Below are 18,728 nucleotides of genomic sequence, written 5' to 3'. Positions count from 1 at the left end.
AGTAGGAAAACTGCTGGTGGTATAAGTAGGAAAACAGAAACTTTCATGAAGGAGAGCTGTGACAGGTAATGGCTTTTGTCATGATTATGTCTATGGGGTAACAAACCTGCGCAGCTCTGCTTGACAGGGGTGACCGGAGTGCTTTCGCCGAAGTCTGCTGAGGGGGAGATACTCCCTGTGTCAGGAACACAGCGAGGGGACGTGCCGGCAAACCTTCGGATTTTGGAACCTACATAAACACTGTCCTCGTTTCACATGAGAAAATAGCTGTCCTCTCTAATTTGTCTTAATCGTGGCATGTCCCCACGCTGCGTTACTCTGAGATGAGCTGTTCCCTTGGGTACCTGGGGCTGGAGATCATCTTTGAAAGTGTGACTTTTGAGTCTTTAACGGTTGATTAACAGCTTTTGCTGCTGTAACTGTGCAGTTGTAATAGCAAGCCTGATGCCATCTGATCAAAGCTTTATCATTTGCAAGCTCTTTCTTCCCTGGTACTGAAGTCAAAAGAGGGTACTGGAAATGCTTTTGTTTTAGCATCTTTTGCCGTTTGTAGATCAATATAGTTTGAATTGTCAATTCTTTCCAGGAATTGCTTCTTTTTCCCTCCTAATTGTTCGCCCAGCCTTGCAGAGGCCTGGGGACTCTTTAATGGCATGGTATCAGATTGATTGTTGGTGTATCTGAGGCGTTATTGTCTTAGGCTTGGCTTCTGATGCTGCGTGCAGCAGCGGAGCGCTGCGAGCAACGAAGAATGACAGATGAGCGGAGGCTTCCTGGAGAGCAGGCAGCGCATCCCCCAGCTGTTTAGAAGAATTGAGTGAGAAAAAAAGGAGAAAGGCAGATTATCCCGTTATGTTTACAGGGCATCGGTCACACAAACAATGACTGTCCTCTTTGACAAGAGGATTATTTAATTAGTTAAGGATTTGATAAAGAGATGACTAAACATACAGTGCTCTGAAGGCATCTGCATTTTAGTACAGCAGGCACGTCCTCTGTGCTAGTACTGTGCTTTTCCTTTTTCTGAGGAGCGCCGGAGGTTTCCAGAGCTCTGTTCCAAGTCTCAGAGCTGGTTACTTTGAACATATTAAATTGGGTTTCTGTTATCTGAGAAACAAAATTAGAATTTAGCTGCCTATAATGAGTTCTGAGCATTCAGAAAGAGTGAAGCAACATAAGTTATACTTGGAAAGGCATTTTTTTTATGTATGTATTCTGATATCCTCAGTCCTCTTATCTTTATAGCTTTTTCCTTGCTCCTTTTTTCTTTTTGTTAATTGGTGACAAGCATTGCCAGGTTAAATTCCCTCCCGCAGACTCTGAACTGGACCAGAATGAGAATCTGTGTAAAGAGATTATTAATTATGCATAGGTAAGTGGGTGTGAAACAGTGGAATTCAAAATGCATGTTGCAGTGGCCGTAAGTACAGTATTACACTGGCTTCGCCTTGCTTCTGAATTTGAGACCATAAAATCCAATTTGAAATACAGAAATAATGAATAGAGTGTGAATTAAAGTAGTATATTGAAATGCTGGTGTCGGTATCGATTCTAGTCTGTATGTCTTCTCCAAACCAAGGAGTATACAGAAATAAAATCAATATTCAGTACTTTGTAAAGTGTTCCATCTTAGCCATGAAATAATACACATTTAACATCCTGCTGCACTTGCAATGGTTTGCTTGTTTTTGAATTGGCATCTACCTTTGTAAACTAATACTGACAAATAATTACACACAACACATTCTGTGTAATAAGAAATAATGTTGTAGCAAATACAATTTTTTTTATGCAAGCTACCTAAAATTGTTCTGTTGCTGTATCGCACTCTTAAGCCAACACTTAGAAGCCACTTATTTTTTAGTGTCTAGTGTTGTTTTTAAGTTTCGAGCCTCCTGGGTTTTTTTCTTGGAAGCTTTTCACTCTTTGTAGTGTTTTGTGACCACAGAACAAATACTTCCAATCTATCAGAGAGTGTGTGTCATTAGATCTTTAATCACGGCCAGAGACGGTATGTATCAAGCATTTTAAATTCACAGGGGGATCATGCATCCGGATTAACTGTCCAGCGTTGGGGACAAACTGCCTCTGTGTCTTCCAGTTATTGATCTCGCCTTTGCAAGCTTCCTCTTTGTTTGCTGAGTGTGACAAAGTGGGTAGGCTGTGCCATGCGTCAGCGTCCTTCCTCATCTGGGCAGGGGAAGACAATGCCTTCGGCATCCCAGGCGGTGGGGGAAATGGTGATAAAGCTGCGAACGCTGATTTAAGCATAGGTCAGAAATGCCTTGGTCTCAGATACCGGTGTTTATTTTCTCAGTGTTCCTTTCTTAAAATGGCTGGGCTGCGAATTTGCCCCAACGCTCAAGAAAATAAGCTGTAACTGCCTTTCTTAAGATTAATTAAAATGTACAAACATAGCTGCAGCCCAGTGCTTCAAAGATCTTATCTGGACACAGACACCGTGCCTCTTGGGGCCCCTTTCTGCTCATTCTGCTTTATGCACCAGCGCGGGGCTTGGTGCTGTGTGACGCAGGGGAGTTGAGGCAGGACGGGGAAGCGTTTACAACGGACGCCTGCTGCTTGCAGGTCTCACAGAAGTTTGTGGAGTCCCGTGCTAGTGCCTCACTTCTAAATTTCTGTTATAGCTTTCTAAAGGGATGCCCAGTGTTCTAAAAGACGTTTTTCCTCCCAATAAATAGCAAGAAACCTTCAGTTATCATCAATGAACGGCTTTCCTCCTCCTGCTACACCCGCATGGTGTCTCTGGTTCAGGACGCTGTTGGCCCAGGCTGTTTCTGTCTTCCTGTTTTCCACAAACTCTTAGGCTAAGGGAGGTGGCGAAAGTACCTTGAAAGAAATTCAGGTCGAGTATCTCATCAGCACAGGACGCCGCTTCATGCTTTCATACTAGTGAAGATCGAGTTTCTCTTCAGTAGGAGCTGTGCCAACTTCACCACCCACAGCTTTGACAAAGGGTATTGTTTCAGCATTTGAAGTGATTAGCAATTTTTAGGAGGTTGCAATTTTCCATTTTCAGCATGTCGCCTCAGATTTCCTTTTTGTGTCCCAGAAGGCTTTGGGGAAGCTGAGGGGCACGGTGATTTGGAAAAGCTGAGGGGCACGGTGAGGAGCATTTGCACGATCAGGCTTACCTGCATGGAGGGGGGAACGCTGCAGTTCATCCTAAAGTGCGTTGTGTTCATCCAGCCCTATATGTGAATAGAGTTAGTGGTTTCCTCAGTTTGAAGCATGTCATCCTCATTGGGGTTGGAAAATCCCACTTCTCAGGAGGTCTTTTTTTCTTTAAGATTCACAGGGATGTGTTTTGAAGTGCTACACCTTGGGCAGTCCCTCTGCTTCTGCCCGTTGCAGCAGTGCCCTATTCTATTGTAGAGTTTCTTGTTTTTTAACCAAATAATGTTTTCCTTAACCGCCATCAGGCTGTGAGAAATTTCCTCTCCGATAATGAGTTTAACTAACAACTTCCCTGCACCTTGTTTCCATCGTTAGCCTGATAGAAGTCCGTTGAAGAGGGACTGCAGCAGCCCACAGTTAGACACAGCCTGAAGAAACTGGACTGCATTTCTGCAAGGGATGCAGTCAGTTCATCACTGAATCCAAAAGTACCTCAAACAAGGCGAGGAATACGTGGGACAGCTACCAGCAGCAGCGTTGCGTGTCTTTCCAGCTAGCGCCTTTCTTGTTTAGCGAGACCCTTGCCTATTTTCTGTGGTCTCGCCTCACTGAAACACCCTGCAGGGAGAGCTGTGCTTATGGCTTTCTACCTTGTTCTGCGCTGCACCTATTGCTTGGAAACTAGATAAAAGAGACATTGCTCTGCTGCTCAGGTAACAAACGTGAGCAGTAAATACTCGTGTGCATTCTAGCTTCCCGTGGCACTGTAGCAGCAGCACTCAAAGCTGGCGTGAGCCATTTCGGTGCCTGGGTTGTTTCATTTTGGATTCAAGTATTGCTGCTGCAGACCTGTGGCTGCGATGGTGGCACCAGCAGGGTTATGTATATCTGCCCGCATTTATTTTCTGTAAAACCTGACCAGTCAAAGTCCAGAAGTTAGTATCTGCAGGGAAGATGAGATGTCTTCCACTGACAAAAGGAGTGAGGGGTCTTTTTCTCTGAGCTAATGCATGTTGACTGCTGAGCACTTTTCTTAAGACAGTATGTGGGGAAAATAAAACCAGGATAAATAGTTAAATAATATCACTGCCTAGCTTCCCAGTGTGGAGGGCCATTAAAGCACAGAAGTGGAGGAAGGGATGATACTTAGGACCATTCTTACCAACTTTTAAGACAGTTTTAAAAACTTCCAAGAAAGTGTGTGGCCATGGCAAGAGATGCAACGCAAACAATGGAGAGGGAAGCAGATGCAGCAGAGCACCCTTCTGCTGTGACTCTCAGCCAACGCACCCAACACTTCTCTTGTCATGCATCCTTTGGACGATGCAGAATGCTGGTCCCGTACAGCATGCAACGTCTTTGGGGTTTAAGAAGGAACTTGAAGAGCTGATCTCTCTGCAACTGAGACATACATCAGTTCTGCTGATTTTGATAAAAGCATGCAGCATCCTCCGCTTTTTACTGACCACCGTAAGCAGCTGTCCCACAGCATCGCCTCCGCGATGCCTGCCAGCAGTATGGCAGTGGTGCTGGCTGAATTAGTGATACCAAAGGAGAAGTCATGGTTCCCTTTTAGTTTGCTTTTCAGACCCTGCAATTTCTGGTAGGCATCTGCAAACTCACAGAGAGGAGCTTTGCAGGAGAGCACTACAGAGTGAGATCTCTCTCCAGTGGTTGCTTTGATCAAGTGTGGACTTGTGCATACATAATGCTTAATAAGAGAGGTACTTTATGGCATTGTGGCAAAGCAATGCAGATGCACACTATCTTGATGTAGCCCTGTGAACAAGTGAATTAGATTATAACATCCCAGAACAGACATGGCATTTCATGTTGAAATGAAAAGGGAAAGAATCCCAATCTTTCCAGCGGTTGCCCACAGCTTTGCTGTTTCACTTTGAATTTGTTGCCAGTTGTTCAATGCCAAATCGTTTGGCAGACATAAATCAGATATTCCTGCCCATGCCTAAAGGAGAATGATAAGTTGGTTCTAACTTTTGTGTTATTTTATGGGTCGATTCATCATTACTTAAAGGTCTTTCAAAAGGTGGTTAAAGCTATGCATAAACTGTAGTACTTTCTGAAAAATTAGACCATGATTATTGCAACTATAACTGCAACTAATAAATCATACTGAGAAAAACACATGCCTTTCAGGTTAATAATACTGTTTATGGATGCGTAACAGTCCAAAAGCTGGCTAATACAGCATTTTTCTGAACAACTTCTGAAGATAATGGTAGAGACTTCTGTAACTATTGAGATCTTCTGATCCAAGCAGACAGTTTCACGGTGACTGTGCATGGCACTGCTCAAGACGCTTCTGAAAATTAATCTGAGCCTTTGAACTTGGGTACTCTGTTCCCCTGAGACGGTCTGACCCAGTTGTTGGGTGGTGATGCAGGAGGAGGCTGGAAGGTAAAGCCCTTGCTTGTTCATCATAATAAGAATCAAAGGGCAATGAGAAGGCTATTGAAGACCCATCTTCCAGTCATATGGAAAAACCTGGCTCACTACCCAGGAGTTTCAGGAGTGGTTTCTTGGTGCCGGCCTTCCAGGAGTGCTGCAAGGAGAACATAACACTGACTTCAAAGCTCTCCTTGTTTTGGACAATATCATCTCCCACAAACTTCCATGTGAAAGCCATGCGTGCCACCAAAGATGACCTTGTTAATCCCACTGAGGACTTAATCACTGCATTCAAAGCCTGCTTTCTGAGGAAGACCTTCTCCAAGCTTGTTCAGGAGATAAAGGGTGAGGAAGAGCTCTCCCCGAAGGAGTTTTGAAAACAATTTATTATCAGGCCTATTGTAGATAACACTGATACGGCTTGGGAAGAGATCAAAATTCAGTGCACAGTGTGTGGTGCATATAATGTGACCCAATTTTGTTCTGACTTTGTGGGATTTGACGTTATCCCTGCACTCCAGGAGGATGTTGTTTCTCGTGCTGTGGGTACAAGCATGAGGAACCCTACAAGGAGAATGTGGTGGAGTTATTGGCTTCATGCTCTAAAAGCTTCACAAAGACTTAATTGACTTTGATGAGCAGCCTTAATTGACCTTGATGTCATCTGGTGATGACAGTGAAAATGAAACTTCTTCAGAAAGGAACAGTGAGAACCCTTACCCTGAAGGACTGATATGGGGGTGTCAGTCCCTTAGGTGCCAACAGGTGAAATTGTTCAGGACAGAGAGTGGGCAAACAAGGCCACCAGTGTATTGTAAGATTTGATCTTGTGTTATAAAGAGATCTACTGGTCAAAGTCTCAAGCCAGTAATTGGTCATCCATTAATTTATATTTCAAGTAGTAGTCAGGATCTTCAGCCACAGCAAAGCCAGTGTCTCCTCCAGCTTTTCAGTTGCTACCAGGTGTTGGCAGTTGATCTCTGGTTGCTGCAGCTCCTGCCTCTTCATCCTCCATGTCATCCAGCATTTCTCCCTCCTTGCTGCCTTCTGTCGCAGCATTTAACAAAGAGGGTATTCCTGAAGGAGATGGGAGGATCCGTAGGTAATGATGTGGTAAAAGACAAACAGAAAGAAGAGGCAAAACTTACTAAAACAGGTAGCTTCTTGTTGTTGACAAGGTGTATCAGATCTCGGGTGAGAAGAAAACTGTGAAGAAAATCTAGGTCAAGCCTGATGAGATAAGCTGGAAATTAAAACGCCAATAGCTTGTGGGACTCCTGAATTCTGCAAATGTTGTCAAGGCGTAATAGCAGTGCCTTTGGGAGACAGAAAAGGAGCTTGCTCATAAACTTGAGTGTTGCCTGAAACCTGTGCAAGCTGCAGAGCTGCTGGCTCCGCTCCGGGTGTGGGCAGCCTGTTAGCAACTCCGGTCGAGGACGGAAGATGAGGAGCTGCAGACAGTTGGGATCTGAGGGATTTGCTAACAACAGGGATAACAGAGGAAATGTTGATTTGAGAGGAAATCCTTGGATTATTCTGCTTTGATTCTAGCATTTAGATGTGGTCTGGAGTGAAAGTAATCAAGGAGAAATCAACACGGCAGAGTTTAAGCTCCTTTGAGTGAACAGAAAGGGAGATTAGCAAGGGAAGCAGATCAAGGTGGAGAAAATTTACTGGATTGCTGAAATTACTCAGCCCTCCTGTAAAGGCTTATGTGTTTAATGTTGTGTCTATAGCTAGAGCTATTCAAGCAAAGCCCTTAGGAGAAGGAAAGCTTCAGCTCTGTTTAAAAAAAAGTGGTTTTGTCAAAGACAAACTTTCCCCCCTCCCTCTCTCCTCCTGTAAACGCCATGATTCTTAGAATTGTATCTGTTTTGTCTGGGAGCTTGCTTGAGTATCTGTCAGTCAGGAAGTGATCGTTTTTACTGCAGGTTTACCAATGTAATTGCACTTCCAAAACTTTGTAGTGTAGATGTGGCTGAAGAGTCTCTCTTAGTGATCCCTTAGGAGCAACCCCCAAAGTGAAGTGTTCGGCAGGAGGCAAGAGTTCAGATCCTGTTGCTACATGCACCGATGATCTGTGTGTGTTAGTGCTCTGACTCATGTCTGCTGGCCAAACAGCTGCAATAATTTAGGAGATGACTGTCCCCCACTGTTTATTAGTGCTGCAGAAGGAATGTGTCCTTGTATCTCAGTTTCCCTAGCCCAGAGCCCAGCAGTTTTGCACAAATACTTTCACCCGCTGTTCACATTAACATGCCAAAATGGAGAGCGAGGCACCGGGCGTGCAGACTTCCAGCCAGCTGTGCTTTCTCCTGGCAGGGCAAGGTGGGACGAACAGCTGGCGAGAGCAGTGTCTTCAGCTGCCACAGCTATGTCTGCCAGAGCCTGCCCGTCAAAGCCTTTCAGAAGTGTCAGGCTCTGGAGGATGCTTAATGCATTTTAAAAAAAGAAAATGAGTAAGTTTATGCAAGATGATAAAGCTTCCTCAGCAATCCAGGAGCAAACGTTCAAACGCTCTCTGTCACAGAGCACTGAACAGATGTTAATAATGCTGGGTTCATTGCTTAACAGTGGAGCCTACACTTGAAATCAAAATGCTGGGAAGCAGACAAAGTGCCTGAAGAAGCCAAAATGAAACAGTTGGCTCTGTTTTGGGAAGCAGTGAAGTCACATATTGAGTCCCCAGCGGTGTTGTGCTTACAGTGTTAACACAAGGCTATTCTAGGATGGGAAAAAAGAAAGCGAAGTAAGCCTTTCTCTAATTTGAGAGAGAGCTCAGGAGATACTGAATTGTCAGCATTTAAAGTAACTACGCTGTATCTCCCGATAAGAAGGATTTACAAGTTACTATTACAATTGCCTTGATTATTTAGTCCCTGGCTTTTTAAAGGTTTTCAAATTTTTTTATATTATAGTGGTTTTCAGTAGTGGCCAACAAATTGGAATTAAATTTGTAAAGTGTGTTCACCCTGACCTGTTGTTCTATTTACTGAGAACTTTTTTTTACGCTTTGATTCTGGTTGAAATTCTGCATTGCATATTTCCAAAGCTTCCTTAGTTTTTTTTAAGGTGCTGGTTTGGAGGCGGAATGATCCTTTAGGATTCCTTCTGCTGAAGTGGAGATCCTTTTGTAGGTTAAGTACAACCTGCATGTGTTTGAAATAGCATTTAGAAAGTACCGGTGTAAGTGTCTATTCAGCCTGCAAGCTGTCTTTCAGTTTACCCAGCGTATGCTGACTGTCAGGCAGGGCTTGTTCTTCTGGCCTTTCCTTCACACGAATAAAGAAAAACAAGAAGCAGAAAAATGCAGACAATAACAAGGCTGAAAATCAATCTCTAAAGTTAACACATCTCAGATTAGGTTTCTATTTCGCTGTTGCCTTTACACAGAATATTCTCTGTTCTTGGTGTTCATTGTTCCACAGGAATCTCCAAGCGCAACACAGCAGGGTCAGGATGTGTCGCGTTAGTGATTCAGTTAGGCAAACCCCTTCGCTTCTGGTGTCTGCTGCGTACAGAGTTTGGGTGTCACTGATCACGTTCAGACATCTCAGTGCATCCGCGTGCCTTTGTGTGAGACGACGTGCGTCGGACACATTGCGGGATTGGTGCTGGGGTACGTGACAAAGGTGTGTGAGGTGGTGTCTTCCCCTTCCTGCACTGGTGCCAGGTTGCACTGGTGGAGGGGGGTGGCACAGAGCCCCTCTGCCAGGCACAGCTCTGGCTTCCATGCGCTGCTGCTGCTGCTCCTCCTCCGCTCCCTGGTCCTCCTGCCCAGTTCAGGGACATGGAGGGGTCGCGGTGGCAAGTGTGGGGTGGGGACTGCTGAGGGAATTGTGCATCAAACGCGTGGGACTGGAAGGCTTCGGACGGTTCCCTTCCAGGGATGATAGACTCAGTTTTCCCTGGCTGGTACCTGAGCAGGAACATTGTGCCTTGGTTTATTGCCTTTTTCATTCTCCAAATTACTGTTGGAGTTTAGGTCACCTCCCTGGTACATACCTTTTCAGAAAGAAGGGAGAGGATAGATGCTGCATGCAAGGTGCTGGGTGTCGTTGGTAGGTGGAAAGGATGAGAAATACAAGGGGTTTTAGGGAACGCCAGAGATAGGAGTGTAGGGTGCCTTCCTTTATGCGGAGTGCTCAGTTACTGGAGCAAACCAAGGGGAAGAAGGGGCATCTGTGATTAGTATAATTTTACGGAAATACCTGGCCGAACAAATAAGAGAAAAGAAATTTCAAGTTATGAAATGTTCACCTAGAAAAGGAGATGTGGATTACATTAGCAGGGTATGGCCCTTCCAGCCTGAAACTTCCCTGCATGCCCTGGGCACTGGATGGGCTTGCAGGGATGGGACAGGTCGGTGGTGGTTTGTCAGCAGAGGGTGCCAGAGACCTACAAACAAACTCTCTCTCTTTCAGCCTCCAAGGTGAAAAGCCGGTGTGAACCGCAGCATCTTGTGTTCTGGAGCCAACGTCCTTTCCTGGGGCTGGAACACGGTGAGAGAACCACCTCGGACACCAATAAGCACCCTCGAAGCCTTGCCCTGAGTTTCAGCAGTGACTTTAGTTGTGCTGGTTATTTCCAGGATGAGTTTTCCAAGAGACTGAATGTGATTGAGGCGTAAAATGTGTGAGATGAGCAGGGAGAGCTTGGTCTGTGGAGTGGTACCCATTCATGATGCTGGCAGAATAGGAGGACTTCACGCATACTTCAAGAAGGTGGGGGAAGATAAGAAAAGGCAGCGATCAGCAGCTGTAGTCCCACGCTTGGATGTGTAGGCAAGTTTGTATCTGAGCGTACCATCGGCCTGCAGGAGCCTCTTGGTGGGAGTGGAGATTTGCAGGTGATGAGGGATGTCTTTCTGGGAGCCTTTTAGAAGATGCTCAGGGCCAGCAGTGTGGTGACAGAGGAGGCCACTGCCAGGCTTTTTTTTCTCTTGGTGCAAGGAGCCTTTTCTTAGATGCTCTGTTGCAATAAGCTTCCAGGAAAGCAGACAGCAAACTGTCTCCCAAGTAACTCTGGAGGTTGCAGGGATACTTAGGAATCGTGTAAAGTATTTATTTTGTCCTACCTATCTGTGACTCTTCAGATCTACAAGAAGAAAAGGCAAACATTATTCTTACCAAATGCCCTAAGAGGCAAATACCCTGTGCCTGTGCCTGGGCTGCTTTCCTCTGACTCGCACGTGCCTTGGGAGTCACGGTGTCCCTCCAACAGGAGAGCTTCAGGGCAGAAATCACTGAAACATCACATTTAAAGGTCTTCCTGGGCTTTCAGAAACTGAAGTCCAAGTTGTGAATTTTTTTTTTCTTCTTTTTTCCCTGCTTTGGAAAGAAGGACTCATCTCACTGCAAGAAGTTCTGTTAGGTTGTCCCTGCCCACCCTCTGGAATAACCCTCCTCGTTGTACCGCTGCAAACTGAATGAAGTAGTGTGTCGCTGCATTAACCTCAGTCGGATGCTGCTGGTAAAATGTTTATCCTGGCTGGAAGGGAAGCGGTGACCCAGCTGTTTGAAGTTGCTGCTTTTATGATGGTAGGGTCAACTCTACTGTCAGGAGTAAAACATACAGAAATTAGCTGCTGGTCTGTGATTTGCACAGTCAGCTATAGGTTATGAAAGGCCGGGTGTGAACTGCTTGGTTTCAAATATCGCTCCGCATGGTTGGTACCTGCATACGACGATTGTTTTATTCTTGGTATCCTGTTGGTGCCGATGATGTGCTGGACACTCAGCATGCATGCAGGAAGACACGTTCTCTGGTGTTCAGGGCTATCTCCACGGTTTAAGGTTTTATTTATGCCATTGGTGTCACAACAATTTGCTTATTGATGTTAGAAACTTGGACAGGAACTTCCATTAAAAATACATTCTTGTCAAGCTGGCAGGTTTCACCATGCTGAGGGCTATAGCCTTGATAATCCAACAGACTTTGATAGACATTTGTTGATATTTTGTCAGCTGCTTGCTAGTTTTAATGTCAGAACTAATGAGGCGGAGGGTGTACGCCAGAACTGCGTAGCTTTACTGGTTTCTGCTGTATTTGTTCTGTTTTGAGCCTTCAGCAGTTATTATTATGATAATAATGGTATGAAATTATTAAATGACTCCCATAAATGATCAAAAATCAATAATCATTTATTAAAAATTCCATTAAACTGAAGCAGAGAAAGAGGGACCTCCTTCTTAGAATGAACCCAAGTAAAATTAATCGATACAGAAGGTGGCTTTTGGCTGCAGGGTCTTGTCCTGGCCTGTCCCAGTAACACACTCGAGCGTTGGCGTCTGCTGTGCCATGTTCCTGCCGGTGCTGTGCAGCCCTGTCCGGACGGGAGCTCGTCAGCCGGCCCAGGAGCCCGGTGGAGCCCTGCCTGCTTCAGGAGGGCGGTGAGGAGCTGAGGTTGCCTCTGGCTCTTTGCACAGACGCAGTGCTGCTGGCGGGCACTGGCTGACAGCTTCTGCTGCCTTTTTTTTAATTTTCTTTCTTTTTTTGCTGGTGCCAGTGCTGTTTTTCTATATCCTTATCACAGAGGAGTGAAGTTTCTATTTCTGGGTAGTTAAAGATTTATGTGATAAAGGAAAGACTGTAAAAATAGGTGGAACTGCTATTTGCATTTCAGCCTGTGGTATGAAGAGGCCTCTTCGTCACTTTTTCCCACTTTGAAGTAACATAGGCTATTGCGATTGCTTGTAAATAGGCTCGGTATGTAGTGATGTGTGACATACTGAAGTCTGAGATGCCGTAATTCAAGAGTGGAGCAGAGATTTTGGGTGCTGTTGCTTAGCTGGTGCGTTACGAAGAATGAAGTGTTGGGTTTGTGGCTGATGGGAGCCTAAAAGCCAAATCTGACCCCAGGGCTGCTGAACTGGGTTTAAGTACAGGATCCAAAGTCTGTAAAAGTCAGTGAAAAGACAGCCATGGTCTTCAGATAAGGCTTTTGTTAGGATTTCTAGGGCTACAGCTCCTTCACCCATACTCCTAACTCTTTTTTTTTCTGCTGAGGGATCCATACTGCTGGATATCTTTTGCTGCGTGTGCCTGTATGTTCTGTAACAATAAAGCAATAAACAGAAGGTTGCAAAAATGTGAGATAGGCTTAAAAATCACAGTATGGAGAACACTACAAATAAACATTGCTTCCTAGTATTTGTCTTCTTGTTTCTAAAGCTTTAAGTTACTCTCACTTCGCATTTTCAAATCTTTTTCCATAACCAAGCGGAATAGAAACCTTTTTTTTTTGTTTTGGTGACATTTTCTGAGGAGAGATAAGATTTTTTTACGCAGTCTCTTCACCCAGCTGCTGCGCTTTAAGGAAAGCACCAGCCACAGCAGGGCTTTGTTGACCCCGCAGAGGGTTAACAAACTATTAGGAGAGAGATTTACTGCTTTTCTCGGCGTGGCTCCGAAGCTGAGGGTTCAGGGGTCTCTTGTGCGCTCCAGCCCCATGATGGCCCTGCTTGAACTGAAATCACTCAAAAGGAAACTGGTGGCCTCCAGTTCCCTGTCTGGTGGTGGCTGTGGCCTCAGCTGTTACTGAGGAAGCAGGACCATGAACTCTGTTTACAGAGTCAGGTGAAAAAGCCTCCCCATCCACCTGAATGTCACTTCACCTTTGGGGCAGTTACGAATTGCAGGCAGGAGAGGTGTCAGACCTTTACTAGACATTCATCCTTTTTGCTTCAGACCATGGGCGTTATTCAGAGTGACTGGGTGCAATCATTAGCTCATTTTGCTTAAATATGAAGCAAAACACTCCTGTATGGCACTAGTCCCCAAATCAAGAGCTCAACAGTGCCCACACCTGCTCTGGAGAAGAATCAGAAGTTCCTTGGAGAAGCAGTTTGGCAGCTCTTTGCAGAAGCCTTTTTCTTTAGCTGTTCTGTGCTGGGTTGCTGTATGGGGAATGCTTTGAACAAAGCAGAAGACATCCGTAACAGCAATTACCTTCTAATGTGCCATTATTCACCACTGTAAACTGATCACAACATCCTGCAGGACTGAAGATGTGGAGTTACATTCTCCCTCTGGACACACTTGATTTAGACCTAAGTGGGGCTGACCTAGTAGGAAAAAAACACAAGCTTGATCCTGACTACAAAAATTGCAGGGAAGGAAGGAGAGAATAGCCTTTTTAGTGAAGAACAATTTAATTACATAGAATCATAGAATCATTAAGGCTGGAAAAGACCTCTAAGATCATCCAGTCCAACCATCAACCCAACACCACCACGCCCACTACACCATGTCCTTAAGCACCTCATCTACACGTCTTTTAAATACTTCCAGGGATGGTGACTCCACCACTTCCCTGGACAGCCTGTTCCAAGGCCTGACCACTCTTTCAGTAAAGAAATTTCTCCTAATGTCCAATCTAAACCTCCCCTGGCGCAACTCGAGGCCATTTCCTCTCGTCCTATCGCTGTTACTTGGGAGAAGAGAGCGACCCCCACCTCGCTACAACCTCCTTTCAGGTAGTTGTAGAGCGATGAGGTCTCCCCTCAGCCTCCTCTTCTCCAGGCTGAACACCCCCAGTTCCCTCAGCCGCTCCCCATCAGACTTGTGCTCCAGGCCCTTCACCAGCTCCGTTGCCCTTCTCTGGACACGCTCCAGCACCTCCATGTCCTTCTTGTGGTGAGGGGCCCAAAACTGAACACAGGATTCGAGGTGCGGCCTCACCAGTGCCGAGTACAGGGGCACGATCACCCCCCTGCTCCTGCTGGCCACAGTAGTTCTGATACAGGCCAGGATGCCGTTGGCCTTCTTGGCCACCTGGGCACACTGCCGGCTCATGTTCAGCCGGCTGTCGACCAGCACCCCCAGGTCCTTTTCCTCCGGGCAGCTTTCCAGCCCCTCTTCCCCAAGCCTGATAGAATCTAGCATTGCATGGGGTTGTTGTGGCCGAAGTGCAGGACCCGGCACTTGGCCTTGTTGAATAATTCCTAAATTACTCCAGTATGATGTAAAAAAGCAAGGCTTGAGGGTTTTTAGACAATATCAAGATTGAAAGAAGCCTTGAGGAGAAATTGTGACTTTTCTACTGTTCAAAAGAATGGAAGTAGTGCCTTAAAGTGTCTTCTAGCATGAAGCTTTCACTTTAGTAATTATGGGATGTGTCTGATGCCAGTGATGTGAAAAACTACAAAGCAGTGCAGAACAAAACTGAGGCAGGAATTTTACAGCAAGCGGTGATTCCTGGTGGGGTGAAGAACAGGGAACAGACTGGGGATAGCATGGCAGTTTCTCTGGAAATCTCAGGCATTACCCCTGGGTAATAAGGTTTGGCTGTGTACATCCCAACTGTGTACATCCCAAATGTAAGGAGTCTTTTAATACACAGTCTTCAAGCATACTACAGAATCGCAGAATAGTTGAGGTTGGAGGGGACCTCTGGAGATCGCCCAGTCCCACCCCATGCTCAGAGCAGGGTCAGTTTGCTGGTTGCTTAGGACTGTGTCCAGTCAGGATGGAGACTGTACAACCTCTCTGGACAGCCTGTTCCAGTGTTTGATCAGACGTACAGTAAAAAAAAAAAAAAAGTGTTTTTATTCCTAATGTTTAAGCATTATTTCCTTTATTTCAGTTCATGCCCATTGCCTCTTGTCCTGTCACTGGGCACCACTGAGAAGAGTCTGGCTCCGACTCTTGTATCTGTGTATATATATTAAGATAAATAAAAAAGCTGTAGGCAACTAAAGTAACGCAGAAGGAATAAGTAGATGATAGATTCAAAATAAAACAGTGGCATTTGATTTCATTTGATACCGGTGCTTTGCCTGACACTGTCTGATGTGTTTCTCGATGTGCTGTGGGACAGCAAAGCCAGTGTGTTCAGCTCTGGGGTAAAGTAATGATAGAGGCTGGGATTCAGCTGGTTGGACAGAGATGCCTTGATCTGAGGTTGCTCCCGAGACTCTCTAGACGGCCACCAGAGAGAAACGGGTTACTCCATAGATGTCTTCTTCAAGTAATCCCTGTTCGGATGAGCTCCCTAGAGATGCCTCTGTATCTCCGCTGGTCAGACGGGGAGCCCAGATGCTCAGGTGAGATGCAGGTGTACACATGTGATAGATGGATCCCACACAAAGTGCCCTTGGAGGGGCTTTGTGTCTCCAGAGCAGCACCGATACTCCCTGTGTTTGCTCTGAGAGATGCTTCCGGCACGACTGGGGATCAGTGGGGATCGGTCTTGAAGCTTAATGAGCAAACATTAAGGAGAGAGTCGTAGGGAACAGAAGCTTACAGCTCTTCACGTGGGTGCGTGGTGGGATGGCTGCCCTCAGACAGGCTCCTCTGGGCAGAAGACTGCCTTCCCGTGGGGCTAGTGTGTCCAGCAGAGCCCATGGGGCCCTGCCTGTGTCTGTGGGATGGACCTGACCCTTAGCTGTCCCGTGGCCCCATGGCAGCCCCGTGCACCAGAGGCTGAGCACGTCTCCCTTGGGTCTGCTCTCGAGGCGGCTCGCTGGAGGCAGCTAGCCCTATCTGGTGAGCTGTTCTAGATCTATGAACATGACCCCAGGACGTGGTGAATGAGGTTTTGGTTCCCTGCCCCTCAAGAGTCAGTCCTGCTGGAATTTCTACACAATGACATTTGAAAGGGAGTGTAAAAGAAATCTTGTCAGAGTTCTGGGAATCTGCCCAAGCGCATGTTTGTGTCGGTTACTGTGGTGGCGTCTCGTGGGACACAACCTGTAAAGCCATTGCTTGCAAGTGGGGAAATTCTTCTCCTTTGCCCAACTGCTGAGCAGAGCCAAATTCTTCAGAGCCGTGGACCATGAACTTGCCATTTCAGTGGGTTTGTGTCCTCTGGCAGATCATGGATGAATTACAACCCTTTTTGTTTTCTAGGCGACTAATGGGGTAAACTGCGTTTAGGCTAAAACATATTTGTTCCTTTGTTCCACTTTTGGTATCTTCCCCCTGCCCCGCTTTTTTTTTTTTTTTTTTTTGCTAAAGACCTTAAAGAAAGCGAAGGTCCTTTGCTAGTACAACATGTTGAGGTTAATTCTGACTCACGAGATCACATACTACAGCTGCTTGCACTTAGCAGCTTGGTGTGAGATGCTACCAAAGGTGACCTTCACGGTGCCTGGTAAGGATGTAAACCTCTTGAATCCCCCTTTGAGTGACATACACCTAATGCTAAGCGTGGGATAGATGTTTTCAAAGTTACGTGTCATCTTTAGAAGAGCAGGAGGCTATTACTCTGAGGACATCCGGATGCACTGCTTGTTCTGTGTAATGTCCTGCTCGATGGTGCCTTACTTATACTGCTGCTAACAACAAAAAGCAATATACTGATGTATACCTTTAGCCTGTTGTACACTGACTTAAATCACTTGTTGTTATTGTAGTCCATTTGTATTTTTCTAAGCATTTGTGTTCCACCAGCACACTCAGAGTGAGTACTCTCAAGGGGGAATTTCCTTCCTGATAAACAATTCTGCAATGTGATTCAGCAGGAAGGATGTGGTGGTTAAGGCACTGGACTGGGATTTGGGAGACATGGGTTCTGTTCCCAACTCTACCACAGTCGAGATGTGATGAGTGGAAGGGCAAGCAAGCAAAGAGGAGGAGCTGTTTAGCTACGGCAAAAACACATTTTCATGTGGACTGTTTGTCCAGTTTGGAAGTTAGATAGGTCTGCTTTCTTGTTTGGTTAATCAAGTAAACAGTATTAGAGACTCCTGTTTGTGAAATTGCAATCTGAAAGCTAATCTTGACCTGTTCCAGGGATCCAGATGTTATTTTAACTACACATTGTTTTAACTTGCGTGAGATTTCAGATGCCACTTTTCAGTGTTTCTTGGTTGACTTAGTTCACCGATTCACCATTTAGTTCTCTGATCTTCAGGCAATGTACTATGACTTCTACGCTAAGTTGTATATGCACACAGTTTCTCCACTATCTCGCTTAGATACAAAGGCAACAGACCACACACAAGGTATTTCCTTTGTCACACAGGGTGAAGTTCCTACAGTTTGATAGGAATGTAGATAACTACATTTTTTTCTTTTCAGAAGCAAGAGCTTGGGCTACCAACTCTGAGCTGTGGACCACTAAGCTCAGCATCCTGATTTGGTGCCACCTTTGGGAGGATGAATCAGGACAGTGACTCAAGGGATCAGCCCACTGGTGAGTTTTCTGCTTGTCCAAGTGTTTGCCTATCTTCTCCTGTTCGTTCAGCCTGATTTGCTTTCCATTTATTTTCCTTAGTGCTATGGGAGGAGAACGTGGAGTCCCAAATAGAGCAAAACCTGTGAATTCAATGCTAAATTGCATGCCATGGAGGTTACTGGCTCTTTGAGGTTTCCTGGTCCACATCTAGATGTCAGCGTTCTTAGAACTGTATTCCGGGTTGAAACTTTTTATAACAACTGTTTTTATAACTTCTCACCAATTCAGAAGAATACATGATTTTTATTACCGTGTGTTACACAACTCATTCAGATTTTATCCATAGTTTAGTTTTCTCATTAATTGCTTTTGTAATTCCTTTACCCTATAAAGTAAGGCCCAGGGAAGATGCATACACCATTTTCATGTATGTCCCACGAAGTTTCAATGTTCGGGTCCTTGCCCGAGAGATTGAATGGACAGGAATTTGTTACTTTTTCTGGCTCAGTCCTGCCATAAATTTCCTCTCCTCTTCCATCCCCATCTTTGGTTATTGGAATTCAGTATCATCTCGTGCTTCTGGCAGCTTCTGCAAAGGAGAGGGGCCCGGGAGGTGCGTAAGCCAGAAGCAGCGCCTGACAGCCTCCCAGGCTCTTGCTCAGCTGTGTGCTTTTTTGGATGTGTAAAGGGGCATTCTTAGTTCTGACGTGAGGGCTATTTTTTGACAGTTTCCATTGTTCCCTACTCTTTGTTAATGGGTGAGGTCTTTTGGTCTGATTCCTTTTTCAGAAATAGAGGCTGTTATGAGAGCTGTCTGCTCACAGGTTTGGGGATTTTTCTTTTGTTGTCAAGAGTCCTGAGAGTTTCTTCCTTCCTTTTTCAGTCTCACTCGGGCAAACTTGTCCAGATACTGTCCGCCTGAAGGGATTGCTAGGATATCCCCTTGCTGGGATAGCCAGGAAAGTGGTCCTCATAGCCACCGCCCTTGTGCCATGCTCTTGCTGTCACAGTCCACATGGCTGTAGGCAGAGCAGGGTTCTGAACACCTGCCTACGGTAAAGAT

The 18,728-nt window shown here is 45.6% G+C and overlaps 1 protein-coding gene across 5 annotated transcripts in view; it reads left to right on the top strand.

The window, feature by feature from the left end:
* Positions 1-18,728, top strand: part of EXD3 (exonuclease 3'-5' domain containing 3) — a 295,665-nt gene that overhangs the window by 49,902 nt on the left and 227,035 nt on the right. For 4 of the 5 annotated variants that reach the window (XM_075170196.1, XM_075170195.1, XM_075170191.1 and 1 more), the window contains one exon: positions 17,569-17,683. In XM_075170196.1, the coding sequence (XP_075026297.1) occupies positions 17,647-17,683 (37 nt within the window). In that variant the 5' untranslated portion in view covers positions 17,569-17,646. Of the gene's footprint in view, positions 1-8,972; positions 9,164-9,968; positions 10,269-17,568; positions 17,684-18,728 lie in introns of all 5 variants that reach the window. The other variant, XM_075170194.1, reaches the window with a different exon arrangement.

Source organism: Calonectris borealis, chromosome 21, assembly GCF_964195595.1.
Source record: "Calonectris borealis chromosome 21, bCalBor7.hap1.2, whole genome shotgun sequence".
Classification (NCBI taxonomy): domain Eukaryota; kingdom Metazoa; phylum Chordata; class Aves; order Procellariiformes; family Procellariidae; genus Calonectris; species Calonectris borealis.
The sequence above is the reverse complement of the archived record's forward strand: the minus strand, read 5'-3'. Positions and strand labels throughout refer to the sequence as shown.